Here is a 26,614-nt window from a genome sequence, read left to right on the forward strand (position 1 = left end):
CCTTTGGCTACTCTCTGCCTGCAGGGTGTTTGAGGATGGACTGTGTCTGTCTCCAGGGGGACTGCAGATCTCACTGAGCTGTTTGGTACCATGTCCTGCCAGCTGGAAAGTGAGTTAATTCACTCCTGCTGCTGCTGCAGAGCCCTGCCAGGGTCTCTGCCTTTCTCCCACAGCCCAGCCTTGCCTTTTGCTGCTGCTGCTGCTGCCACCCACAGCAGGACCTTGGTGCCACAGGAGTCCTGGTCAGAAACAGCGCAGGAATACAATTTGCTAAGCAAGTTTTATAGATTGTTTTTTCCCCCACAAGGCTGGAAAGACCATTAGAAATGTCTGCTCTTGGGGTGGTACAGACGTTGGTGTTGTGGTTTTATATTGCAGCCTGTGCTGTCCCACCCTGGGCTGGTGGCAGAGAGAACTGCAGTCAGCAGAAAGGGAAGGGGTGTTGTTTCCAGCAGTGTCTGCATGCTTGGGGATTGGTTTTCACTTAGGAGATGTTATGAAGGAGATTCTACAACAAAAACAACTCCTTCACCCAAACTTTGGGTCTGTTTTACCCATTCCTGCATCGTGCAGAGGACAGACCATCAGCTGCTGTTTTCCACATGATTTCTTTTGTACAGGGAATGGCATCTTCTGGCAAAAGCAGTGCATTCCTCTTCTGAGGATTGCTGTGTGAGGCTGTGGTGTGACCCTAGGTCGCTGTGCTTGAGGGGAAGGGGGATGGACAGGGACAGGGATGGACACAGGTGCAGAGAGGCCTCCTGGCTGTGGCAGCCGGGCAGCCCAGAGGGAAAGAAATCCCTCCAGAGGAGTCCCCTGGCACAGCAGGAGCTTTGGCAGGGTCTGGCAGTGAGGAGGGGCCTGGGTACCCGCTGGGAGAGCTGGGACTCTGCTGCTGCTCCTTCCCAGGGCCTGCTGCCCACCCGCACTGCCCCATTCCTGCCGGGCTCCACAGCGGCCCCACCGACAGAACTGAGCCTGGAGGCTTTGCTGCAGGGCAGGGAGAGCTGCCACAAGGCAACCATCAGTGCACTGCCCCAGCTGCTAGAATTGGCTGTTGATCAGTTTTAGGTTCAAGTCGCTCAGTGCTGGGGTTGTCCTGGGCCAGACAGACGTTCCCAAGGGACAGCTCTGGCTGTGAGAGGCGCCGCCAACAGCAAACCAACAACGACGGAACTTAATGGCTCCGACACAGGAAACTCGATGACAGAGACGCGCCTGAGGTGGGAGGCTGAGCAGCAACAGAGCTTGGAGCACAATGCCCTTACTGATTCCCCGACTCCAGCTGATTTTACCTCAGGAAGAGCAGCGCGGGCTCCGAAGGCGGGGGCCGTGAGGGGCCGGTTACCATGGCGACCGCCCCGCCCTCCGCGCGCCTCCCGCGGGCCGGCAGTTCCCGCCTCTCTGGCGTGGGCGGACGCCTTTCCCATTGGCTGAACGCTGCGGGGCGGGCGCGCTCCCCATTGGCCGAGCGCTGCAGGGCGCGGCACGCCGTGGGCACTGATTGGCGGCCGGGTGCGCAGGGGCCGAGCGCGCGGTCAGCATGGCGGCGCCGGCGCGGCGGAGCGTCGTGTTCGTGACAGGCAACGCCAAGAAACTGGAGGAGGTGAGGGCGGCGGGAGCGGGCCGGGCCTGCGGGTTTGCCTCCGTCCCTCCCTGCCCTGTCACTCCCTTCTCCCTGCGCAGGTCACGCAGATCCTCGGGGAGTCCTCTCCCTACACGCTGGTGGCGAAGAAAATTGACCGTAAGTTGCTGGCAGGGCCTGGCGGGGTGTGAGGGCTCAGCCCGGCCCCGCCGTGTGCTCAGCACCGCTCCGGCCCTGCCCCGCCGTGTGCTCAGCACCGCTCTGGCCCTGCCCGGCCCCGCCGTGTGCTCAGCACCGCTCCGGCCCTGCCCCGCCGTGTGCTCAGCACCGCTCCGTCCCCGTGTCCGCAGTGCCCGAGTACCAGGGGGAGCCAGACGAGATCTCGGTGCAGAAGTGCCGCGAAGCCGCCCGGCAGGTCACTCGCTCCTTCTCCTTTTCCGGCGGGATGGGTGTGGAGGGACCCCAGGCAGGGACACTGAAGGATCCAAGCCGTTCCCGCTGCTCTCCCGTCACCCGGCTGTGCTGGTTTATGCTGTGTCCCTCCAGCAGCGGGAGGTCACAGAAGCTCCTTCAGGCCCGGTGGCTGCAGGACAGAGTTTGATGTCTGCTGAACATTCCAGAGCCGGCTCTGGGCTGGGTGTCCTGCGGCCATGCCTCTGGAACGCAGGCTTTCCCTTTCCTTGTCCTCCAGGATGGCAGGGAGCGTTCAGCTCTGCCTGTTTTTGTCCATGTGAAGCCTTCCCTGCTGTTGTTCAGCCTCTCTGGCCTGCCTGGGGGCAGTTTGGGTTTCATTGTGTCTGTCTGGTGTGCGTTGCCTTTGATATCAAGTGGAAACATGAGGATGGGCGGGAGCAAGGGAATGGGTTTGGGGGCAGTGCCTTCCTTTAGGTCTGATGTTCTTCTCTTGGGCTGTCACTGTAGGTTCAGGGACCTGTTATAGTAGAGGACACCTGCTTGTGCTTCAATGCCCTGGGGGGCCTCCCAGGACCCTACATGTAAGTGGCTGTTTCCCCTTTCCTGTGCCAGGGTTAGGGCCCAGGCTGCCAGGGTGGGCTCCACACTGCAGGAGCACTGGGGTCAGGGAGGTGATTGCTGTGCCCTGCCCTTCATCCTGCACCCCAGGGGCTGCACTGAGCTCCCTGAGCCCTGTGGTAAATCACAGAGCAGGGATGGACAGACAGAGCTGGGCTCTTGGCACTGATTTTAATCTGTGCTGCCTGCTCTGGCAGCTTGGGAAGCTGTCCAAAGAGCTGTAAAGGCACCAAAGCCTTTCAGCTGGACTCTGCCATGAGTGCCCCATAGGTTCTCCTAGGGACAGCTTTAATCCAGAAGATAACAAAGTTATAATGTATTTATATACATAATAACTAGGATACAGGAAATACCCCACTGCTGGTTCACTGTGTCCCCTTCAGCTTAGCAGGTAAGTCTGTCCTTCCTGGTAAATAGTCCAGATTGAGTGATTTTACAGCACACTGAGAGGGATTCAAAGGCCTGTGAACATGTAAGCAATAATGTCACAAGGATGCCTTTATATCTGAGAGATAATTGCAAAAATTGATCTTCCCTCTTTCCTTCCTTTTCAGAAAATGGTTCCTGGAGAAACTCAAGCCAGAAGGTACTGCCCCCATGTCACTGCTCTGTGTGTCACCCACTCCTGTGCCCCTGAAGTGGCTCCCTGCCCATGCTGGGGGAAGCAGCAGGTTCCTCCAGCCTGCTCTGTGCCCTCCTTGCCGGGATGTTGTTTTTCTCAGTAGTCCATCCCTGGATTCCCAGACTCCTGCCTCTGCAGGCTGGTGGCAGGGTTCATGGGAGCATCTTGTTTGTCCTCAGTGTGGCCTGGAAGATCTCCTGCTCCCTGTGGCTTCAGGGCAAGCCCTTCTCCACCAACGCTCCCCTCCCCTGCTGTGCCTTGAGCCCACAGCTCAGAGTGTGACTGCAAATCCTGTGCTGGTCTCATTAACATGAGCACTGATCACTTTCAAGCACCAGGGGCTTTAGTTGTGCTGGGTTAGTTCCTCTGCCACATTCATGGCAGGGCTCAGGAGATGAGATCTGAGCTCTGGCCTCAGTCACAGCAGCGGAGAACACGCTGGTGCCTGAGCTCTGTCACCTCCCGGGGGCGTTGGGGATGCCATGTGGAGCACGGGGTGGCTGTGCTGTGCTCCCAGGGAGCAGCAGGCACTGCAGGCTCCCTTCTGTGTCCCCCAGGGCTGTACAAGCTGCTGGCTGGCTTTGAGGACAAGTCTGCCTACGCGCTCTGCACCTTCGCCTTCAGCAGCGGCAACCCCGAGGAGCCCGTGCGGCTCTTCAAAGGGCAGACCCACGTAGGTGCTGTGTGCTGGGAGGGGGGTTCTGCTGCCCCCATCCCTGTGCCCCTGCTGGGGACACTGGGGTGGCCTCTGGGTCATTGGGGAGGGCGCAGCTGGTGGCAGGTGGGTGCTGGCGCGCAGCCTTTGTTCAGGGGTGCTCGCTGAGCGTTTCCTCAGCCTGCTCAGCCCCATCTCCCTCTGTGTTCAGTTCTTAGGGAATTGTGTGGAGCATGGATACTTGCATGTGTGTACCTAGCAAAAACTAACAGTGAGGTTAGGACTCTTTTGTCCTTGGGTGTGTGGGGCAGCCATCTTGACATCTTCAGTGTCATGCTTTCTATAAGTTACAAGAACAGAAAATTTGGTGGGTGATTGGTTGATGATTTATGATCATGGTTTGTATTTTTGTTTGGTTTCCTAGGGGGGTGGGTTAGTTCTTGGTTGATGATTTATGATCATGGTTTGTATTTTTGTTTGGTTTCCTAGGGGGGTGGGTTAGTTCTGGGGTTAATTCTGTGTTTGTTTGGGGCTGGTTATGGAGTGGTGATGATTGTTGGTTGTTGTTTTTGAGACTAGGAAATGCAGAGGAAGGTTAATTGAAAGTGTATTGATGACAAATGATTTGGATAATGTAGGGATATATGGTTTAATTATTTGATTTTTTAAAAAGTCAAGATAAAAGAATGAATGTGTAAAATGGAATTTAAATATTAATTCCTAGTAAATGCATTCATTTAAATATTAGTTCCTAGTAAATGCATTCATTTAAATATTAGTTCCTAGTAAATTTAAATATTAGTTCCTAGCAAATTCTCCCTCTGTATAACAGTTCTTAGCCCTGCTATTTGGAGAGGTCAAAGCACTGCCACCATAGGGCAGTGTGAGTTTGGAGCTGCTGACTTTGGTCACGTCCCAGCCCCTGCAGGGCCTGTGGTGGCTGCACTGTGAGCTGTGGCTGCGTGTCTCTGTCTGTGTTTAAAATGTAACTGCAAGGGTGTGCAGTCTTTAAGGGGGTTTTTGTGCTTTTTTGTGTTCTTTTAATGTTTTTCTGTGCTTTCTCATGGCAGGGAGTGATAGTGGAGCCCAGGGGCCCCCGGGATTTTGGCTGGGATCCCTGCTTTCAGCCAAATGGCTACAACCAGACGTAAGTGGTGCTTTACCTACAGCTCTTGGTGTAAGGCAAACCTTGGTCAGGGGTGTCCAGGGGAACTTGCTCATGAGGAAGGGCATCAGGGGGACATGTTCTCCTGGATCAGAACACGGTGGGTGATGGGAAACCCCCGGATCAGGGGTTCTGTCACTACAGATGCCTCCCTGAGCCAAGCAGGGAGGCAGAGGGGAGCTCTCGGTGCTTCAGCGATGTGCTGTAGTGTCCTTCCTACTGACACTTGTTTGTGTCCCCCGCAGCTACGCCGAAATGCCCAAGGCAGTGAAGAACTCCATCTCACACCGGTACCGGGCGCTGAGCGAGCTCTCCGCCTTCTTTCTTCAGAGCGACTCTCCAGAGCCCCGCCCCGCTCCCAGCTAGCGCCGAGGGAGCTCACACAGCCACACAGGATTCCTGGGCTGGGAAAGGAGCTCCGGAGATCCCCGTGTCCGAGCCCTGCCCGGGCAGGCGGGGTGCATGTCACACGGAGCCCCGCAGAGACTCCCTCTGCTGCGGCTGCCATTAAAGCTGCTCCTCTGAACCCACCGCTGCCTCGCTCTCCTTTGTATTGCTCCAGCAGAGCCGAGCGGTGTGCGCTGTTAAAGCTGCGCCGTGCTGATTCGGGGGCGGCTTCGGAACGGGAACGGGAACGGGAACGCGACCGGGCGGGGGCGCGCCGGGGCCGCTGCAGGAGCGCGGAGCCGCCGGGCCGGAGGCAGCCAATGGGGAGCGGCCGGGGCGGAGACAGCCAATGGGCGGTGGCCGGGGCGGAGGCGCCAGCCAATGGGGAGCGGCCGGGGCGGAGGCAGCCAATGGGCGGCGGGCGCGCCGTGCCGCGCAGCCGGAAGCGGTCAGCGCGGCGCACACGTGGGGCCGCGGCGGCGGCGGGAGCGGGGCCCGGCCCGGCCATGGAGCTGCTGCCCCGCAGCCCCGCCGAGTTCGGCTCCGCACGCTACTGGGATCGCTTCTTCCGCCAGCGCGGGCAGCGGCCCTTCGAGTGGTACGGGGCCTTCCCGGAGCTCTGCCCCGTTCTGCACAAGTATGTGCGGCCCCGCGACAAGGTGAGCCCCGCTGGCAGCCAGCGCTGTGTCCCCTCCGCGCCCGTCCCGTCCCCTCCGCTGGCAGCCAGCGCTGTGTCCCCCAGAGCTCCTCTGCCGCCAGCTCTGAGGTGGTTTTGCCTGCAGAAGAGGAGGTCAGGTCTGACCTTATCGCTCTCTACAACTCCCTGAACGGACCTTGTAGCCAGCTGGGGGTCGGCTTCTTCTGCCAGGCAACCAGCAACAGGATAAAAGAACAGAGCCTTGAGCTGCGCCAGGGAAGGTTTAGGGTGGACATTCAGAGGATGAATTTCTTCTTCATTCCACTGTCTTTCTTAGACATTGGAATGGACTGTCTAAAGGGAGGTGGTGGAGTCACCGTCCCTGGAGATGTTTAAGGAGAAATGGAATGTGGCACTCAGTGCCGTGGTCTGGTTGCCATGGTAGTGTCTGGTCATCACTTGGACTCCCCATTCTCAGAGGTCTTTTCCAGTCTAGTTGGTGCTGTGTGTGAGGACTGACACAGATGATGTGAAACCCTCAGTGTGCCTTAGCAAAAGGACAGGAGAGATCCCTGAGTGGCCCCGGTCTGGGCAGCTCTGGGCGTTAAAACTCCGGGGTCATTCTCAAAAAAACATGCAGCAGACACATCACTTCTTTGCCGTGGGACTGTTCCCTGTGGACAGTTATGTTGGGCCATGCAGAGTGAGTTTGCAGGCCCCAAGGGTGTGGTTTCCACAGAGGGCTCCCACACACATCTGGCATTTGCTCCTAAAATTGGGGGGGGGTATTTCCATGGTGTTGTCACCATCTCCCTGCTCTGTGCTGCTGCCCAGGTTCTCGTGGTGGGCTGTGGGAACTCGGAGCTGAGCGAGCAGATGTACGACGTGGGCATGTGCCAGGACATCGTCAACATCGACGTCAGCGACGCCGCCGTGCGCCAGATGCGGGAGCGCAGCGCCGGCACCCGGCCCAGCATGAGCTACCTGCTGATGGACATGCTCCACATGGACTTCCCTGATGCCCACTTCCAAGTGGTCCTGGACAAAGGCACGCTGGATGCCCTGCTGACCGATGAGGAGGAGGCCACTTTAGCCAAGGTGGAGCAGATGTTTGCTGAGATCAGCCGGGTGCTGCAGGTGGGAGGGCGCTACCTCTGCGTCTCCTTGGCTCAAGCCCACGTGCTGAAGAAAGCTGTGGAGTACTTCTCCCAGGAAGGCTGGGTGGTACGTGTGCACCAGGTGGCCAGCAGTGGGGACAAGCAGCAGTTTGTGCTGCCAGTCTTTGTGTATGTGATGACCAAGTTCAGGAAGGTGCCTGGCTCAGCAGCACGGATCCTGGAGATCTGCCCCGAGGAGCAGGACAGGCCGCTGCGGGTGGAGAGCGCGGAGCGGCTGCTGGCAGCGGTGAGGGACAGGCAGCACTATGCCCTGCTCTGCAGCCAGATCAGCAAAACCCCCTGCAGGGAACAGGTTTCCTTGGATCTGTGTGACAGAGAGAGCGGGAAGCCTCGCTACACGCTGCACGTGGTGGACAGCCCCTCGGTGAAACCTTCCCGGGACAATCACTTTGCCATCTTCATCGGTGAGTACAGCCTGGGCAGGCTGCAGCCAGGTGCTTGCCCTGGCCAGGAGCTGCAAAGCAGCCAGCCCTTCAGGGCCTGTTGAATTTGGGGGCTGGAGAGGGAAATAACCCACCTGTGTGGGGTTGGGCTGATGTTTTAGGCCTGGCTTTGTGATGGGGTATGTGCTTTGCAGTTGGGGTGTTGTTTTAGTCCTGGCTTTGCAGTGGGGTGGTGCAAGCAGAGATGTGGCACAGAGGAGCTTGTTGGGCAGAGGGACACTGCCTGCCCTGTCTCCAAGGTGGTGATTCCTGCCTGGATGCTGGTGGCAGCCAAGTTAGCACCTTGCAGCTGGGAAGGCATCGCTGCTCTGTGTGGATGTCCTGGCTTGCAGGGCCAGACTGCTGGGGCTGCACTCACAGAGATGTGTCAGCCTCTGCCAGCAGCAGTTCCCTCCCTGCATGCCTGCAAAGCCAGGGCTTAACATAGCCTGGAGACAGCTCAGGGGCCTGTTGGACCCCCCCCTTCTAATGAGATGTGGCTTTTCCAGCTTCTTGCATGAGCCTGCCCAAAGCAGGGGAGATCCTGGCTCTAGCCAAGCAGTGCTACCTCCCTTAAACGTCTTGCCATTCCCTGCGGCTCCTCCCCTGGAGGCTCCAGGCCAGGAGCAGCCCAGGTTGATGGCAGCCCCTTCTGCAGTCCCGCAGGGCAGGGAGACCGAGTGGCTCTTTGGGACGGAGGAGGGGCGGCGGCAGCTGGCGGCCAGCGCGGGCTTCGGGCGCCTGCTGACGGTGGCGCTGCACAGGGAGCAGCTCTACGAGGGCATGGCCGCCATCCAGGCTGAGCTCTCGGGGAAGGTGATGGAGCTGGCCCCGCCGGGCCTCCCTGCCCGGCAGCAGGTGAGCCCCCACTGCCCAGCTGGGCTTCCCCAAACAGGGCCAGGCTGGCTCTGCCCACAGGGAAACCCTCTTCTCCAAGGGACACCGAGCTGGGTGCCTTGGTGGGCAGGCAATGGGCCTCAGGTGCAGCTCCTCTTGGCTTTCCCTCCAGCTGTCTGTCTGTGCTTGGAGGCAGGATTTGAGGTGCTTGTGTGGTAGGATTCAGTAGAAAGTCCTTGCCCTCCAAAATCCAACATCACAAGAAAAGCAGAGATCCAGAAATCCTAAAAGGATCCAGCTCCCTGTCTTAATCCTGGCTTTAACTTCTGTTCCTTCTGTCTTCTTCCTACCCCAACTCCACACATCTGAGCTCTTGCAAAAAATCTTGCTGTGTTTGCTCCGTGTGTTGGGAGTGAATCCAGTGCAGATCCCCAGCTCTCCTGTGGCATCCCACTCCTCCTCTCTTGTGTCTGCTTCGTCCTGGCTCAGTCAGGACAGTGGGAAAGCCAAGCCCAGCAGCCCTGTCCTCCCTGCAGGTGCCCTTCCTGTCCGTGGGAGGGGACATCGGGGTGCGGGCGGTGCGGCACCGTGGCAGCAGCGCCCTGAGCGGGGACTTCGTGGTGGAGGACGTGAAGGGAGATGGCAGCTGCTACTTCCGCCGCCTCATCTTCCTCCAGAACAGGAACGTGGTGCAGTCTGAGGCTCGGCTCTTGGCCCCCACACCTCTCCCAGGTACACGGGGCAGGGGCCAAGGCTGATTTTTTAGGGTGACAGAGAGTGAGAGCAGTACAGGAGGAAGGCAGAAGTCCTGCAGGGACCTGCCTGTCGTGCCCTAGAGCAGCCTTGGGTGTGACGGCGTTCACAGGGGTCTGAGGGGAGAGACGAGGATCTGACTCCATGTTCCAGAAGGCTGATTTATTATTTTATGATATATATTATATTAAAACTATACTAAAAGAATAGAAGAAAGGATTTCATCAGAAGGCTAGCTAAGAATAGAATAGTAAGGAATGATAACAAAGGTTTGTGGCTCGGACTCTGTGTCTGAGCCAGCTGGGCTGTGATTGGCCATTAATTAGAAACAACCAACATGGGCCAATCAAAGATGCACTTGTTGCATTCCACAGCAGCAGATAACCATTTTTTACATTTTGTTCCTGAGGCCTCTCAGCTTCTCAGGAGGAAAAATCCTAAGGAAAGGATTTTTCATAAAAGATGTCTGTGACACGTTGGAGTGTTCTTACACCGTGGGTGGGACAGGGCTGGACGTGGCTTGTTCCCAGAAAACACCTCCATCTCCCTCCTTGCCTTACTGACTGGTGTCTTCTGTTACTCAGGCCAGAAGAAGAGGAGGAAGGACAAGAAGAAGCCCAGCCCCACAGAGCCCCCTGGAGCCATTGACAAGAGCTACCTGTGCTGTGAGCACCACAAGGCCATGGTTGCGGGGCTCTGCCTGCTGGGGGGCCCCGACGCCCTCCCAGGTGACAAGGCCAGCAGTGGGAGGCTGTGCTGGGGCAGTGTCCCCACGCCACAGCCCCTTGGGGAAAGGCTCTATTGGCCAAGGTGCCCTGTGCACCCTTCCCGAAGTGGTTTGGGGATGGTGGGTGGGATGAGTGTGGTTGTGTTTGCAGGGGTCCAGGATGAGGGAAGAGATGAGAATCTTGATTCCATGTTTCAGAAGGCTGATTTATTATTTTATGATCTATATTATGTTAAAAGAAAATTATATACTAAACTATACTAAAGAATAGGAGAAAGGATTTCATCAGAAGGCTTGAAAGGAATGATAATAAAATCTTGTGACCGACCAGAGAGTCCGAGACAGCTGGACTTTGCTTGGCCGTTAATTAAAAACAACCACATGAGACCAATCAAAGATGCACCTATTGCATTCCACAGCAGCAGATAATTATTATTTGCATTTCATTTCTGAGACCTCTCAGCTTCTCAGGAGAAAAATCCTAGCAAACAGATTTTTCATAAACTATGTCCATGACAGACGAGCAGTGGGATTATGGCATCCTGGAGGCTCACTGGGTGCTCTTGGTTGGCAGGAGAGCCGGCAGTGCTGGTGGTGGGGCTCGGCGGGGGCAGCCTGCCCCTCTTTGTCCATGATTACTTCTCTCAGGCCCGCGTGGCCGTGGTGGAGATCGACCCCTCCATGCTGGAAGTGGCCACGCGCTGGTTCGGGTTCTGCCAGGGTGAGCGCATGCAGGTGCACGTCTCCGATGGCCTGGACTACGTGGCCAAGCTGGCAGCTGAAGGTACCATCAGCAGAGCATCTCAGGAGCCCCATCGAGCCCAGTGGGTGCCATGCTGGGTAGCAGAGTTGTTGTCACCACCTGCTTCCCCTTCCTGCCCATCTCCTGCCGTGTGTCACAATCTCACCAGGTCTCTGCAGCTCACAGCCTGTCCTTGCCAACCTGTGTAAAGGTTGTTGCCTCCCCCAGCACCAAGGGCTTGTAAAGAGAAACCCCAGCAGAGAAGTCACCCATAACATGGCAGGAGGGGTATCTTGACCATCCCATCTTTGGTCTTCCCACGTGTGTAGCTCATCTCTGTCCCAGATGATAACAGTTGTCTGTGCTTTGTCCTGCAGCACCAGCTCAGTATGATGCCATCATGTTTGATGTGGACAGCAAAGACCTCACGGTGGGGATGAGCTGCCCGCCCCCAGCCTTTGTGGAGAAGCCCTTTCTGCAGAAAGTTAAAACCATCCTCAAGCCAGAAGGTAGGAGGGGAGATGTGGCCATGTCCCCGTGCCCAGGCTGGTCGGTTCTGTGTGGAGCTGGGGCTGTGCCACTGTTCCTCATCTTGGAGAATACTGGCTACAGCCAGGACTGCTGCATGGCATCCCCTTCTCCTGGGGGTCCTGCATCTGGGTGTTTCAGTGGGCACTGTGACAGCAGGATGGCCTGAGACAGGCTGAGACATCCCAGGGTGGCCAGCAGAGTTTTCTGGAAGCAGAAGGTGTGGGCAATACCTGAGAACAGATCTCGTGGCCACCCAGCACCCGTGTGGCAGCAGGGATGTGGAATGGGGCCAAGGGGATTCCAGTGAGGGAGACATTTTCAGCAGGGTGGCACAGGGTGGCAGGGTGGGGTGTGATCACCAATTATTGCAGTGTAGTGAGGGTCCCCAGGATGAGGTGAGAGATGAGAATCTGACTCCAAGTTCTCAGAAGGCTGATATGATATGACTTATATTATATTATATTATATTATATTATATTATATTATATTATATTATATTATATTATATCATATTATATTATATTATATTATATTATAATATAATATATTATATTATATTATATATATATATTATATCATATTATATCATATCATATTATATCATATCATATCATATCATATCATATCATATCATATCATATTATATTATATCATATTATATTATATCATATCATATCATATCATATCATATCATATCATATCATATCATATCATATTATATATCATATTATATCATATCATATCACATTATATCATATCATATTATATTATATCATATTATATTATATCATATTATATCATATCATATCATATCATATCATATTATATTATATTATATCATATTATATTATATCATATTATATCATATATATCATATTATATTATATTATATTATATTATATCATATCATATCATATCATATCATATCATATCATATTATATTATATTGAATTATATACCAAAACCATACTAAAGAAAGAGAAAGGAGACATCAGAAGGCTAGACAAGAATGATAATCAAAACTTGTGACAGACTCAGAGTCCGGCACAGCTGGCTGGGGTTGGTCATTAATTAAAAACAATTCACATGGAACCAATCAAAGATGCACCTGTTGGTAAGCAACCTCCAGAGCACATTCCAAGCAATCACATAATTATTGTTTGCATTTCTTTTCTGAGGTTTCTCGTAGAAAAAGCTTGGCAAAGGGATTTTTCATAAATGTCACAGTGACAGTGGGGTGCACAGGCTGCTCTGAGCTCCCTCCTTTCTCCCTGCTGCAGGAGTCTTCGTGCTCAACCTGGTGTGCCGGGATGCGCAGCTGAAGGAGTCGGTGCTGGGCGCCCTCAGGGCCGTGTTCCCGCTGCTCTACGCGCGCCGCATCCAGGGCGAGGTGAACGAGATCCTGCTGTGCCAGGCGGGCCCCGCGGGCCGGCGCAGCCCCGCAGAGCTGGGGGCACGGGCACGGGCACTGGAGGGGGCCCTGCGCCAGCCGGGCCGGCCCTGGGACAGCTCCTACGCGCTGGCAGACATGCTGCAGGCCGTGCTGGTCCTCTGAGGGGGCTGCTGCAGGCTGTGCTCATCCTCTCAGGGGGCTGCTGCAGGCCATGCTGCTCCTCTCAGGGGGCTGCTGCAGGCTATGCTGCTCCTCTGAGGGGGCTGCTGCAGGCCGTGCTGCTCCTCTGAGGGGGCTGCTGCAGGCTATGCTGCTCCTCTGAGGGGGCTGCTGCAGGCCGTGCTGCTCCTCTGACGGGCCGGCGGTGCTGTCCTTTAGGGGCTGCTGCGGCGTGCTCCTCTGAGGGCTGCTGCAGGCTGCTCTTCTGAGGGGCTGCTGCAGGCCATGCTCTCTGACGGGGCTGCTGCAGGCCGTGCTCGTCCTCTGAGGGGGCTGCTGCAGGCCATGCTCATCCTCTGAGGGGCTGCTGCAGGCCATGCTCATCCTCTGAGGGGGCTGCTGCATCCTCTGACCGTGCTCGTCCTCTGAGGGGGCTGCTGCTCTGCTCGGGCACCACAGGCCTCCTGTGGGCCACAGCAGGGTAACCATGGCTGGCACTGCTGCCTGATGCCAGCCTGGGCCTGCTGGAAGGGAGGGCCCTTCCTGAGGAATGGCTCCAGCACGGTGCGGGGCTGTGCAGCCCGAGAGGCAGCTGTGGCATGAGGAAGGTGCTTGGCACTGGCAGAGCTGTGGGTTTGGGTCTGTCCTCGTTGTTTTCCCACCCTCTGCCTCTCCTTGCCCTTCAGCACAGCTCCTGTTGTTCTGTGGGTGCCTCTCCCTGCGTCTCCAGCACTCCTGGTGTCTCTGCAGAGCCCCGGGCCTGCTCCAAGGCTGCTTGTGGGTGTGTGTGGGTGGGCTGCGAGCTGTGAGAATAAAGTGCTCAGGGGTGCTCTGAGGCCTGCAGTGCTTTGTTATTTCAGGCTTATTTCTGAAGCACACACACCCCTGAGAAAACTACAGTCACCTCTGTACTTCAAAGGCATGTCCTGGGAGCAGGCAGCTGCCCCTTGAACCCCACTGCCCCCTCATCACTCAGCATCCCAGTACATTTCCCCCTTCTGAATCTCTCCAGCCATCACCACTGAACTGAGACCCCCAAGCTTGAAACCCTTCTGCCCCAGGGCCAGCAGGGACCCAGCCCTGGGCTCAGGCTCCTGGCCACACCATCCCACTCACCCAGCTGGTGCAGGTCAGCCTTTCTGCAGAATGAAAGGACAGCCAGAAAACACCATTGGGGTGTTCCCACAGCACCCCAATCCTGCCCAGGCAGCTCAGTCAGGAGTTGGCCTGTGTGATGCCTTGTGCAGGCTGAATAGGACAGAGACTGGACAGAGCTAAAGAATAAAGTAGGGATTTATTAGGAAGCCTCAATGGATCCACCTTGGGTAGTACAAGAGCCCACCCAGGGCTGCACCCCAGATGAACTCAAAATGGTCACAAAATGGACAACCACTCACGGGGTCTCACACTTATCAGTTCTGCTCCATTTGCATATTGGAATTAATTGTCCAGTTACAGCTTTAGCCCATGCAGTCCCATCCTGCTTGTTTTTCTCTCTCCAGCCCACGGTGTTTGTGCTCTTGGGCCTGAGATTTGGATCATTTGTCCTTGGTCCCCAGCTAGAGAAGGAATTGTTTTGTCTCCCTGCAGAGAGCTCACCATCCCCTAATATGAAGCCCAGCCCCATACACTAAAGCAGAACAGAACCTGAAAAATATAAAAGCTCAAACCTGAGGCATCATGTGTGTCCTGGCTGGTCATGGACCTGCAGGTTCTCATTCATTCATCAGAAGCCATTTTTTGGGGCTTGTCTTTCTCCCTTGCAACAGCTGATGCCAAAATGAGCCTGAGACACGGTACCAAAGTGACCAGCTTGCAAACAGCAAGGTGACAAACTGCTGCTCTGCCACTGATCCTGCACCCTCACTCCATGCTCCCTTCTGCCACTGGCAGCCTGAGAGGACACCTGTGGAGCTGCCTTTCTGAGAGCTGCTTCCCAAAGCAAACCCTCCCCACAGCCCAGGGAGCCAACAGCACACCAGAACAGCTCCAGGAGGGATGTGTGGCTCAGCATCCCTGCTGAGGCCATCTCCCAGCCCTGCAGCTCACACCCCCTGTCCCAGCAGGGTTTGGGCTGCCCCTTCCTTGCTTGGAAGGAGCCAGCTCTCCTCCATCTGTGGGAGAAACTTTGCCACTTCCAAAGCAGAGGGGGAGGCTGTGTGAGCTGAGAGTTTGCAGTTCCCCAGCTCATGGGGCCATGGAAAGGACACCCCAAAAGGCTCTTGTCAGATTTTACCCATTTCTGACCCAGAGATGGGGCAACTGAGAGGCATTTTAAAAACTTTTATTTCATTTTCAGTCTCAAGTGAAGGGGTGAGACAATACAGATGTTACAATTCATGCCATCACAATCAGAAACCAATTACTTCTTAATTACAATACATTATAAGTATTTCTTGGCCTATCAGCTTTTCCCACACCATGCTGTGAATGCCTTAAAGCCAATTATCTAAAATTATCCCTCGTGGGTCCTACTACAATGCATCTTTCATAGTTCTATGTTCATAGTTTCATAGTTTCTCCAAAGTATCCAGTCTTTTTTGCAAGGCCATCTTTTGAAACTTATTTCTCATTCCATTTCTCTCTCAACAATATGTTATATTCCATGGCATTTCTAAGTCAGCATTTGTTATCTCAAGGTTTGCATACAGATGCACACTGTGTGAGCCTTCTGTCAGGCTTTGAGAATTCTCTCCAAATCCATTTCCCACAGGCTGTCACCCCCTGCAGCAGTGGGGAGATGTGGGCACTGCCCCGGTGCAGGAGATGGGGCTGTTGGTGCCCAGGATGCCCCATGGCAGCTGGGCTGCCAGCAAGAACCTCCCTCTGGGGGTGTGTTTCCATTTCAATTTGCCAGCAGGTTCTGCTTTGGGAGCTGCTCTGCTCAGATCCCTTCTCTGATGCTTCCTCCTTGTTCGCCTTCCCACAGAGGGACAGATGGGTGCCCTGCTTTCTCCCTGGGCTAACCTGCAAGTACACAAAGGAGTAGGTGCTGTTTTAATAAATGCTTTTGATGGTTCCCAGGCCCAGGAGAGCAGGGCTGGCCTGCTCCCTGCCTCAGATAAAGGCTGGCAGCCTGGCTGGGTGCCCTGTGTCACCACCCAGTCACTCCTCCAGTGATTCTCCTCCTTCTGTGCTGAGCTCAGCTCAGCACGGGGGAGAAACAAGGCTGGAGCTGGAGCTGGAGCTGAAGCTGGAGCTGAAGTGTGCCTGCCCCCATGCAGTTTCTAAAGCTCCTCTGTGACGAGCACTGTTGTGAAAGATATCTATTATCCACCTAGCTTAGCAATGGCAAATTTCTCAACTAGATCAGCAGTGCTGCCTTTACTCTATTTTTAACTTAGTTTGCAATTTTCCACATAATCTTAACCACATAGGTTTGTGTGTGTGTGCCCTTTTTTTTACCGAAACCATCTCCTTTCCTCCCCAGGAGCTCATACAAAGGCTGCCTTCATCCCTCCCTTGTCCAGTCCTGCCTTTCTGTTGTGCTTCCAAAATGCTGCATAACGCCACATCCTGGTGGAAAAACAAAAGCCATCTATTAGAAACAATGTAAGGATGAAATCTCAGTTCATTGCAGCTGTTCTTGCAGCTACTGGCAGCCTGGCAACTTTGGTCTGGAAATTAATTTCAGCTGGAAAATGGCAAATTCATGAGTGCTGCAAATCCTCCTCTGCAGGTAAAATGCTCCAAGGCTGGAGTAATTGACACATAGTAAATATTTCTCTGCTGGCAGCCAAAACACGCAGCTAATGTATATGTTTGGCAAGGGTGATTCTGTGAGAGTTTTGGCAATGTGCTCGTGTTTACATCCCTGACTCCTCACTTCCTTCCCTTGCAGCGTGGGCACGCTGTCAGTGGCGGGATAGAAACAAGCTCTGCCGTCACTTAGCAACCCCCACCGGCACGGAGATGTTGACTTTTTCCTCTCTGGCTTTCCCAGCACAAAAAGAGCCGGGTGTGGAACTCACCTCACGGCTCAGGGGTGAGCCTGGAGCCAGCTGGGGATGCTTTGGGCTGTCCTGGTCCCTTCTCAGAGCATCGCATCCATGTCCTGCTGCTGCTGCAAGGGATGAGACACTGGGAGTTGGTGGGGCAGCCCTGAGCTTCCTGAGCTTGGGCAGAAGGATGCAGAGAGGTTTTTGGCCCAGGATGGCTGTCAGCAGGCAGCTGTGGGGACAGTGACACTTTGAGGCAGGCACTGATGGGGTGCCACATGTTCACCCCATATGGTGTCACAGCCCAGGTCCCTGTTCTGGAGAAGAGAATGACACTCCAATTCTCTCAGGAGCAGGGTGGAGGTGGATGAGGGACATACTGTCATCAGCTCAAAGTACAGCAAGCAGCTGGGAGAGGTTTTGCAGCAGCAAAAGCTGCAGGGACTGAGCCCTGGGCTGATTCCCTTCAGCTGGGCAGAGCCTTGGCCCCCTTGCCTGGGGATGCTGCATGGCATGGACTAGCACAACAAGGGCTGCAGCAGCCACTCCCAGAGTCTGGAAGCACGTGGGAAGTGTTTTGTCCATGCAATCTTCCCTTGGGGAAGCACTTGGCTTGTCTGGCTTTGTGGCCAAGGAAGCAGGCGTGCTGCCAGGCTGCAGGGAGGGAGTGCAGCTCTTCCCCAGGGTGCTGAGGGCTGCAGAGAAGCATCTCTGCAGGCTGCAATGCAGCACAGTGCCCTTTTTCTACCCTGCAACGGGATGCACCCGACTAAAGAATGCAGCTGGAGGCCACAGGGCAGGAGAGAGGAGAGATGGGACAGGGACTGTGCTCTCCTGCCATCAGTGAGTCAGCAGTGCCCTGGGCTGTGGGGGAAGGCAGAAAGCACATCCTCTTTTCACGGAGAAATGCTGCAGCCACTACTCTAATCACAGCCCTGTAGCCACTCTGGCTTTCTTTCACGGGCTGGAGTTCCATCTTTTGCAGCTTCAGGCTCTGAGCTCTCGTCCTGGCAGATGCACAGGGATGATGCTGACTGGCACCACTGCAGAGCCGAGCGCTGCTGAGAGCCTGGAGCTGCCCCTTGCCCACCTCCTCCTGCCCTGTGCCCATCCACTGCCTGAAAAGATCTGCCAAAACTCTTGTCTGAGGCAAGAAGGAGGTGAGGAAGGTCCCTGGAGAGACGAGCAGGTGTGGAGGAAGTGTCTGTTCTTAGGGAGAGGAGCAGCCTCTGCTGTGCTCTGCTGCCCCGGGCAGGGCAGCGTGCCTGGCTCTTCACTGCAGCCATCTGCAAGTCCCCACTCGGCTGCTTTTTACAGAACTCATTTCTCCTGAAGGGAATTGCTCTGCTGTGTGCTTGGGAAGCAGCCTGGAGACCTGGTCCAAATGTCCTCAGTGCTAACATCACTGCCTGGTTAGGGAGAAGTGTCTGTGTGTGGGTTTGTGGGTTCAGCTGCACCCTGAAGCCAGGCTATTTTTGCCATGTATTTCTCTGAAAGTCGTGGCAGGACAAGCTTGCTGTCTGTAGCCTTGATCTGAAATGCACTGGAGGCTGTGACTGGGGGCCCCAGGCAGGCTGTGCTGGAGCTGGTGACGTGTGACATCAGACCCCACTGTTGGTGTCACCCTGGGGATCAGGGCACTCACCCTTCCTGCCGTGCCAGGAACGTGTTTGGCAGAGGTTTTCTCTCCTTGCTGAGGCTGGCACACAGCAAAAGGAAATGATAAATATTGTATTTTATTGTATTGTATTATTAGGGGCACAAGTGAGCACAGCAGGGTAAAACCAGATTGTGTTTAGCTGGTTAACCAGTGAGCAGCACAGCTCTCTGCTCCTGGGGGTTACCCCTACTGCTCCCCCAGAGAACAATTTCTTGCATGGCCCCCTGACACTGATTTGGGTCTTGTATTTCAGGGTTGTTACAGGAAGCTTTGCAGTGGTCTATTAGCACCCCTGTTTCCTTTAATTCAGCCACTCTGAATCTTGGCAAATTCAGAAAGCCAGGCTGGGCTCTGCATGGGGGTTTGGAACAAGCTGCCCAGAGAAGTCAGTCAGGAAAAGCAGAGACCTAAAGATATGCTCAGGTGCCTCTCCTTCCCTGGTCTCCTGGAGGTGTTGGAAAAATGAGAAAAACCTCTCATGATAACACAAGCATCCATCATGAAATTGTTTGTGCTTTTTCCAGAAGGTGGGGAATCTATACTTGGCTGCTTGTGGCTTTTTTTTTGGCGTGGGGAAAGTGGATTTTTGTAAGTGATAGAGTTGCAGGGTGAATGTGGGCACTTAATGGCTTTAACTCTGCTTCACCAGACAGAAAAATTGGTTTGGAAAGTTCCCAGACTTGGGGGAATAACTCAGACTTGTCCTAATCTTAGTTGTTTTCCTAATTTATTTGATTTTAATCGTGGAAGCAGACAAAGCTGTTATTTACAGCCCTCACAGAACGGACAGTTCCCTGGATGATCAGTTTGAAGGTGTGCATGGTGCTGCTCCCCAGGCATCGTGCCTTTCTCAATCTTCATTTGTCTCCTGTGGAGATGCAATCCTAGGGCCAGGCTGCTCTTCTACGGATCTTAATTATTTCATGGGGGCAGCACAAAGTGCTCTGGACACTCATAATGCCCTTCCCAACTTCCAGCCTCCATAGAAACCCACGAGCTGGAGGAAGGCCAGGCAGCTACTCCAGTGCCTCCTGGCACAGCTCACTCACTCAGGAGTGGGAAAGAAATAATCATGCTGCTAATTGGCATAATTATGTCAATAATTCCCAGGCTCCCAAGCAGACAGAAATGATGGCAAGGCTTTTCCCAGAGGCTGTGATCTGATTGCAGCAGCGAGGAGAAGCCATCTCCGCCTCGTGCCGATTCAAATCCGTCTGTGCCGATTCAAATCCCTTACTTGTTTCCAGAGTTAGAGGTCTGTCTGCTGTAGGGTAATTTTTCACACTTACTGAGAGCTCTGGCCAAGAAGTTTTGATAATCCTCCAGATCGTTAGTCCCCGTCAGCCTGCGGGATGTTCCCAGCTCCCTTTGTTTTGCTTGTCCCGCTGAGCGGGGCCAGTGTCTGCTCCAATAGAGAGGGGAACTTTTATCCCTGCACGGCTCCAAAGCCTGCATTTGGATATTTTCATGATGCGACTGCTGCCAGTAATCGCAGCTAAATCTCATCTCTGTTGTGTGCCTGAGCTTTTAGCTCAGCCTCGGCGTGCATTGTGAATTGAACCCGCTGCAGTGACACGGCTGGCACCTCGATGTCCCTGCCCAGCTGCTCCTGAGCATCACCTGCTGCCCGCCCTGCCGGCTCCAGCTCCTCCTCCTCCTCGGAACGTGCCCGAGCCTGGCAGAGCTCCTGCCTGTGCCTGGGCATCGCTCAGCCCTTCCCAGCGGTCAGCTGGGGCTGCCAGGGGAGAGGGGCAGCGTGCTGCTCTCATGGGCAGCACACATCTCGGGGTTTAGCTGCTCAGAGAGACCCCAAGATGGGTTAGAAAGTCTCTTTTCCCAGCCTGGCGCTTGAAGAAGGAGTCAGAACTCTTCAGTTCTCAGTCTCAAGGCTGTTTATTGTGTCTTATCTATAAAATTGTTATCTATAAAAATTCTTATCTATAAAATTATTTCTCCTGTCCAGCCGAGGTCCACTCAGCAGGACAGTCCCAGGCATTCTGCCTGCCCCAGGGGCACTGTTATCTTTTTATACTAAAAATTACGTGTGCAATATTTACAATGACTTTCCAACACCTATCACCTATGTTAGACAGTGAGCTTCTACTCTAAGCCAATCTAAAAGTGCCACCATCACAGCAGAAGATGGAGGCCAAGAAGAAGAAGGAGAAAGGCTGGACACACCGAGATTCCTCCGTCTTGCCCCCTGAACCCCCATTCTAAAAACCCCAAAAATCTATTTTTCAATCCGTGACAAACTAATTATTATTTTACTTAGACTTTCGTGCCTTGCAGATCCTCATGTAAGGTTGGTAATTTGCTCCATGGGTCATAATCAAAGTCACAGGTGTCTTGGGCTCTGTGCCAGGGTCTCTGAGCCCCCTGGGAAGGGTCCTGGCAATCCAGGGTGGGATGGCCTGAATTCCAACACACACAGACCTGGCTGAACCGTGCTCCTGGTGCCCAAGTGTCCCAGCACCGGGGTGGCCTTGTCCTCAGGCAGGAGCATGTGATATGTGTTATACAAGAATTCGTGCTAAAGGAAATTACAAGCACAGCACCTTGTGTACCAAGCCAGCGTCGGACAAATAGAGAATGGAGATTCAAACACCAGGGGAACACTGTCTCTTGGGGTGTGTATTTCAAGGGATTTCTTTCTGTCTGACAAGACCCCAGCAGGAGGCATTTGATAGGCATCCTCAGAAGTTTATGCCCGGAAGTTTTCACCTGACAGAATTGTCCCAGATATATTTTATGAAAAATCCTTTTGTTAGGATTTTTTTCCTGAGAAGCTGAGAGGCCTCAGAGGAAAAGAAAAACAATAATTATCTGCTGCTGTGGAATGCAACAGGTGCACCTTTGATTGGTCTCATGTGGTTGTTGTTAACTAATGGCCAATCACAGTCCAGCTGTTTCAGACTCTCTGGTCAGATTTTATCATTCCATTCCTTTCTATTCCTTTCAAGCCTTTCGTCTGTTAGTATAGTTTTAATATATCATTTTATTTTAATATAATATAGATCATAAAATAATAAATCAGCCTTCTGAAACATGGAGTCAACAAAGATTCTCGTCTCTTCCCTCATCCTGGGACCCCTGTGAACACCACCACACAGGATTTCAGGAATTATCCACTGATTCCAGGAAACACAGCAGCAAGAAAGAAAAATGACAATAAATAAAATATGCTAAAGAAGAGCCCCCTTCCAGAGCCCAAAGGACTGTATAAAACAGATCCCTTTAAAATGACATTTTAAAGACCCACAGGGACTTTGGTGCAATAGAGGCCAAATCCTGAGTCTCTCCGACACTGATCACCTGGCTCAGAGTCGAATTGCTTGTGGGTTTTTCCAAATTTATACTTTGATAATTTAATAAATGTCCTTAATTATTAAATTGGAGTATTAATTTATAACAAACAGAATCCCAGAATGGGTCAGGTTGTCAGGGAGCACAGTGGGGCAGCTGGTCCAATGTCCCAGCTCAGGCAGGGTCATCCCAGAGCACAGGCACAGGATTGTGTCTGGTTGCCTCTGGGATATCTCCAGTGAGGGAGCCTCCACAGCCTCTCCGGGCAATCTGTGAAAAAGCAATCCCTAACAAACAAGCTCTAAGTGATGTCCAGATGGTAAAAAGACAAATTGCTTGTCGGATTGTGGAATTGCCTTGTTAAGGTTTAGGGCTTGACATGTTTCAGTGATCTCAGACCTAGGGGGAGGTTACCAAAAGGGAGAAGGGTGTACCACTCTTAGCTGACACAAAGAATGCAGAATTTCGGGGCTACAAGGCTTTTTGGCAGAACACCCAAGATAAGGAAGAAACTAATTAAAACAACTGAGCAACTGTGCTACAATCAGCTCTGGCTGGGTAAGAGGTAATTCTGGCAGGGGCAAATTGTCACCACTGACTCACAGACCAAAACCCCACTAATTTAAGAGAAAGACTGAGCATGCAGACTAATTAGCAAGAGGATCATTAACCAACAGAAGACAGAACGCTAATTAATAAGCGAACTAGATAACTTGTAGCCAATAAACATCAACGCCTTGGTTTGATAAAATCCACAAAAAGGGAAAACTTCTGACAGCTGTCGTGCCGGCTTTGTGGAATTGCCATCCAGCCATCTTTCTGCGCAGAACTACAAAGAAATCCAACCCCTTGACTCTGAGCGTGGATGGGCCTTTGGCACAACGGTGGGGGGGAACGGATTTTGGGAGAATTGCGGGACAATCGCGGGATAATTGCGGGACAATCGTGGGACAATCGCGGGACAACCGCGGGACAATCGCGGGACCCGCACCGGAGGGGGCGTGGCCGCACCGCGGAGGCCCCGCCCCCGGGCCCGCGGAGGGAGGGGCGCATGCGCAGTGCGCCGGCCGTTACCTGTCAGCGGCGGCAGGCGGAGGAGGAGGCGGTGGCGGCGGCGGGATGGAGGGGCTCATCCCGCTCGTTAACCGGCTGCAGGATGCCTTCGCGGCGCTGGGCCAGAACTGCCTGCTCGACCTGCCGCAGATCGCGGTGGTGGGCGGGCAGAGCGCCGGCAAGAGCTCCGTGCTGGAGAACTGCGTCTCCAGGTGAGGGGCGGCGGGCACGGCACCCCCGCGCCCCCCCCCCCCACACGGCCCGCGGCGCGCGCTGCTCCCAACGGCCGCGGCGCGCGCCCCCCCTCAGAGCGGCCAGGGCCGGGGGGCGGTGTCGGGCGGGGATGGACCAGGAGGGGTTTTGGGGGAACAGTTCGCGGCTCCGAGCCCGCCGTGGGTGCTCGTCCCCACCGAGGATGCTCGGCGTCCCTCCCCCCGTGGTGCCTCGGGGGTGGCGAGGCGGGCCCTGGCCCGGCAGCGCCCGTGATGCGATGTGCGCGATGCGGGGACAGCCGCCGCGGCTCCGGTGCGAGCGCGTTCGTGTGCCCGCTCCGTGTGTGCGTGTGTGTGTGGAGGGGTGACCGCTGCCTGAGAGGAACGAGGTGTTTAAAGCCCAAAACGCTGATTTCGGTGGGGTGCTGGCTCTGGGCGCCTCATTCCTCCCATCCCATCGCGTATAAATTCGCACCGTCCCGACGCGCCCGTGGGTATTCGAATCGCGGCGTCATTAAGGTTGGAAAAGACCTCCAAGATCGTCAAGTGCAACATGCGCATCGTTTCTACCAAATCACTGACAGGAAAAGGGGGAGCCTGGCGATTCAGGCGGTGCTTTCTGACGGCCAGGCTGTGCCTCTGGAGACATCCCGAGGTAAACATGGGCTTCACGTGCTGTTTGATGAGGTTCCTGCTGCGTTTGCCTCAAATAGCTGCGGGCTCCCGGAGGGAGCTGGTGCTCCCGCAGCCGAGCTGCGATCCTAGCCCGGATTATGGGGTCGAAATACTGTTGTGTGTCGGTGACTGGGGGACTTTGATGTGCGGAGATCTTCACCGAAGGTAATATTAAATGCTGTGACACTCCACAACCTGGCTGTGTGCCAGGCTGCAATAGCTCTTGATACCCAGTATAAAAATATTGTATAATGGTTCTTATCTCTCCTTCAGAACGGACTGTGTTAAATGTCAGTTCTTCCTCTTCTTTCTCCTTGAAGACTGTAGCTAGTTACTGGTGTTGACAGTACTGGCAAGTCTGTCGAATCTGGAAAACATAAATGAGATCCTCAGAAAGCACAATTGGCTATCAAATTATTACTGTTCTCTTCAAACAAGTCCTTAAAAAGTATTTTGGTAACCTTTTGACTTTTTGAGCTACGTGTCCACAAAGCTGTGCAAAGCACATGTGCTGAGGGGAAAAAGCACCTTCATTTTTCTTGTCAGTGAGGCTATTTTGGTCCCTGGGCTCGGGGCTGAGTTAGGTGGGCTGATGTCGGTCTCTGGATCCAGCTGTGCCGATGGAAAATCATACTGCTCCCAGATGCTCGTCACTGCTCAGCTGCCCGAGGGATCTGCTCCATCTAATGCGCAGGTGGAGCTGTTCTTTTGAGCCGCTTGGATGTGCCTGGCTGGAGCAAAAAGTGAAAACGAGCAGTTTGTGCTGATCTGGTCTGTTTGGCCAGGAGGCTGGAACCAGCTGCACGGGTGAGGTGTGGGCACTTCTAGGAGGAATTGGGAAGGAGAGCTAAGGGCAGTAACTTTTTTACTCGTGTAGTTATTCACTGTGCAGCCTGCAGACACTTCTGTCTCTTCAGAGAAGAGATTACAGGCTGCTGTGAAACACCAGAATGTCTCTGTCACATGGGATTTGGAATTTGGATTCTTTCACCCTGGTTTCAGAGTTCCACATCATTATTTTATGCAGTAACTTACTGAGATTCAGAATGAACTGATCTGTAGTAGCTCTTTACTTGCTACCTTAGAGCCTGTTGCAAAAATGACCTTAAACTGCATTGTTTCAAACCTATTCCACAAGTCTTGAGTGAGGATATTTTGCTTGTGCCTTTCCTCCAGGCTGAGTATGTGTGGTCAGCAGATGTGCCCTGGCTAAGCTGTGAAAACTTAGTTGTGAACCCTCAGAACCAGATTAATAAATATCCATGAGCTCAGAAGAGGATTTTGCTTGTTAGATCAGCAGACAAATGGCCTGTGTCTCTTTTTAGTAAGCCATAGGATATTCCTGTTTTTATGGGATAATGCAGCTGCTCTCTGCACACAAGTTTGTTTCATCCACATCTGTCTTAATATGGCTTGTAGAGGTAGAAAATCTCCCTGTAGAGCCATGCTACCCTCATTTCTCTTTGTTACTGGTATATTGCATGACCTCTGGCAACCACAGAGCCAACTTTAACTAATGGTAACAGCTTTGAAATTGACATGAAAATAAAACAATCCTTGCATTGCTCTGAAGTTTGACCATTCATTTTCATGGCTTTTGTTTAGTTTTTTTGGTTTGGGTTGTTTTGTGGTTGTGGTTTTTTTTTGTTGTGTTGTTTTGTTTTGTTGGTTTGGTTTTTTTTACCACATGAATCATTATCATTAGTAGATTTTGAACTCAGCCTTCAGAGAGATGTTGAAGATCTCTTTTCTTCAGGAGTAGCTGTAATTGGTGTGAGGAAGGCAGGATATCCTCCATGGGTGTTGCTACAGCCATGCTGCACATTGTTAATGTGTATTGTCAGTGGAGCTGTGGTGAGGCAAGGCAGTTTTAACTCTAGGATCAGGTTGTCATTCCCTGCTCTCTGTAACCACTACAGCACTGTGAGGGTTTCAGTCTTCCACAAGACCCCTGGTTGTGCAAGGATTACTTTTTTTTTGCACTTGGACAGTAGAAACTATTTTCTGACTTGCAGGTGGTATAATGAGTTAGAGTTTCTTTATGGCTCCTAGGAAACGTGTTGGGCTGTGCAGGGCTATCCACCACCTCGTTTATGCACTGCCATCACTTTTCAGAAGGGTTGTGAGGAATCTGGTGTGGCACAGGGGTGGGGCCTGGCAGGTGGCCTGGGACCTGCAGAATGAATGACACACATCCATCACTGCCTCCAGGGCAGCAGCAAAGCCTGTTCAGGTGCACACAGGATCCTTAATGACTAGCAGCAGGCAGGGAATATGTTTGGATCAGCTCACATGTGTTTTGCATAGATGGAGGTGTTGAGTGAGGATGGATTCTGCAGGAGTTGTGAGACACCCAGAACTACTTGTCTTCTTGTAGCTAAGCTGGAAGCAACGTGTCAAATCTCCCCAAGTGTCCATTGTTGTTGCTATTTGGATTAGCATCCCCTGAGGAATGTGGAGAGTTTCCTCTTTGCGTACCGCTCCTCTGTGTGGAGGGAGACAGTTTCTTTTGGTAGTCAAGGGCTGTGTGTGAAGGTTTTTCTCTCAGGATTCTGGTTACATTTAGATGCAAACAGAGGTTCTGGAGAGCACCTGAGGACAGCAGTCATTTCCATTTATGGGTAAGCCCTTCATGTGTTCATAACTGGAGCTCATGGTGTGTGTTTGAGGAAATGAAGTTGTCTGAAGAGCAAATGTTCTTCCTACCTCCTTCTGCTTCTCTTTGTAACAGGAGTAAGTGTGCCCAGAAAATGTTGAGGCAGCATTGAAGCAAAGGATCTAATGCAGCCTTCTGGTAGGGGTTGGTTGGAGAGCGATTCAAAAGCACAAAGGAGAGTCAAACAACAAATGCCAGAGAATTGCCGGTGGGAGAAGGCACTCGGCCTCTCTTAGTGCTGTGCTCCTGAGCAGTGCAGGGCCAGGAGCCTGGACGTTGTTTGTGCTTT

General features: G+C 53.4%; 3 protein-coding genes across 5 annotated transcripts in view; all 3 read left to right on the forward strand.

Annotated features, from left to right (window-relative positions):
• The first annotated feature begins 1,454 nt into the window (after positions 1–1,454).
• ITPA (inosine triphosphatase) lies at positions 1,455–5,590 on the forward strand. Its single transcript, XM_030953293.1, has 8 exons — positions 1,455–1,606; positions 1,687–1,744; positions 1,936–2,000; positions 2,507–2,580; positions 3,172–3,203; positions 3,797–3,912; positions 4,965–5,041; positions 5,305–5,590. Exons 1-8 carry the CDS (start codon positions 1,544–1,546, stop codon positions 5,423–5,425), a joined length of 606 nt encoding a protein of 201 aa, XP_030809153.1. The 5' UTR covers positions 1,455–1,543; the 3' UTR covers positions 5,426–5,590.
• A 319-nt stretch (positions 5,591–5,909) lies between these two features.
• Positions 5,910–12,934, forward strand: EEF1AKNMT (eEF1A lysine and N-terminal methyltransferase). The gene is made up of 8 exons (XM_030953440.1): positions 5,910–6,105; positions 6,918–7,665; positions 8,342–8,541; positions 9,057–9,252; positions 9,858–10,001; positions 10,575–10,784; positions 11,120–11,251; positions 12,554–12,934. The coding sequence occupies exons 1-8, from the start codon at positions 5,953–5,955 to the stop codon at positions 12,826–12,828; spliced, it is 2,058 nt and encodes a 685-aa protein (XP_030809300.1). The 5' UTR covers positions 5,910–5,952; the 3' UTR covers positions 12,829–12,934.
• Positions 12,935–22,848: 9,914 nt separating this feature from the next.
• Positions 22,849–26,614, forward strand: part of DNM3 (dynamin 3) — a 169,478-nt gene continuing 165,712 nt past the window's right edge. For all 3 annotated transcript variants that reach the window (XM_030953087.1, XM_030953088.1, XM_030953090.1), the window contains exon 1: positions 22,849–22,994. In XM_030953087.1, coding sequence (XP_030808947.1) covers positions 22,849–22,994 — 146 coding nt within the window. The remainder of the gene's footprint in view (positions 22,995–26,614) is intronic.

Source organism: Camarhynchus parvulus, chromosome 8 (assembly GCF_901933205.1).
Source record: "Camarhynchus parvulus chromosome 8, STF_HiC, whole genome shotgun sequence".
Taxonomy (NCBI): Eukaryota; Metazoa; Chordata; class Aves; order Passeriformes; family Thraupidae; genus Camarhynchus; species Camarhynchus parvulus.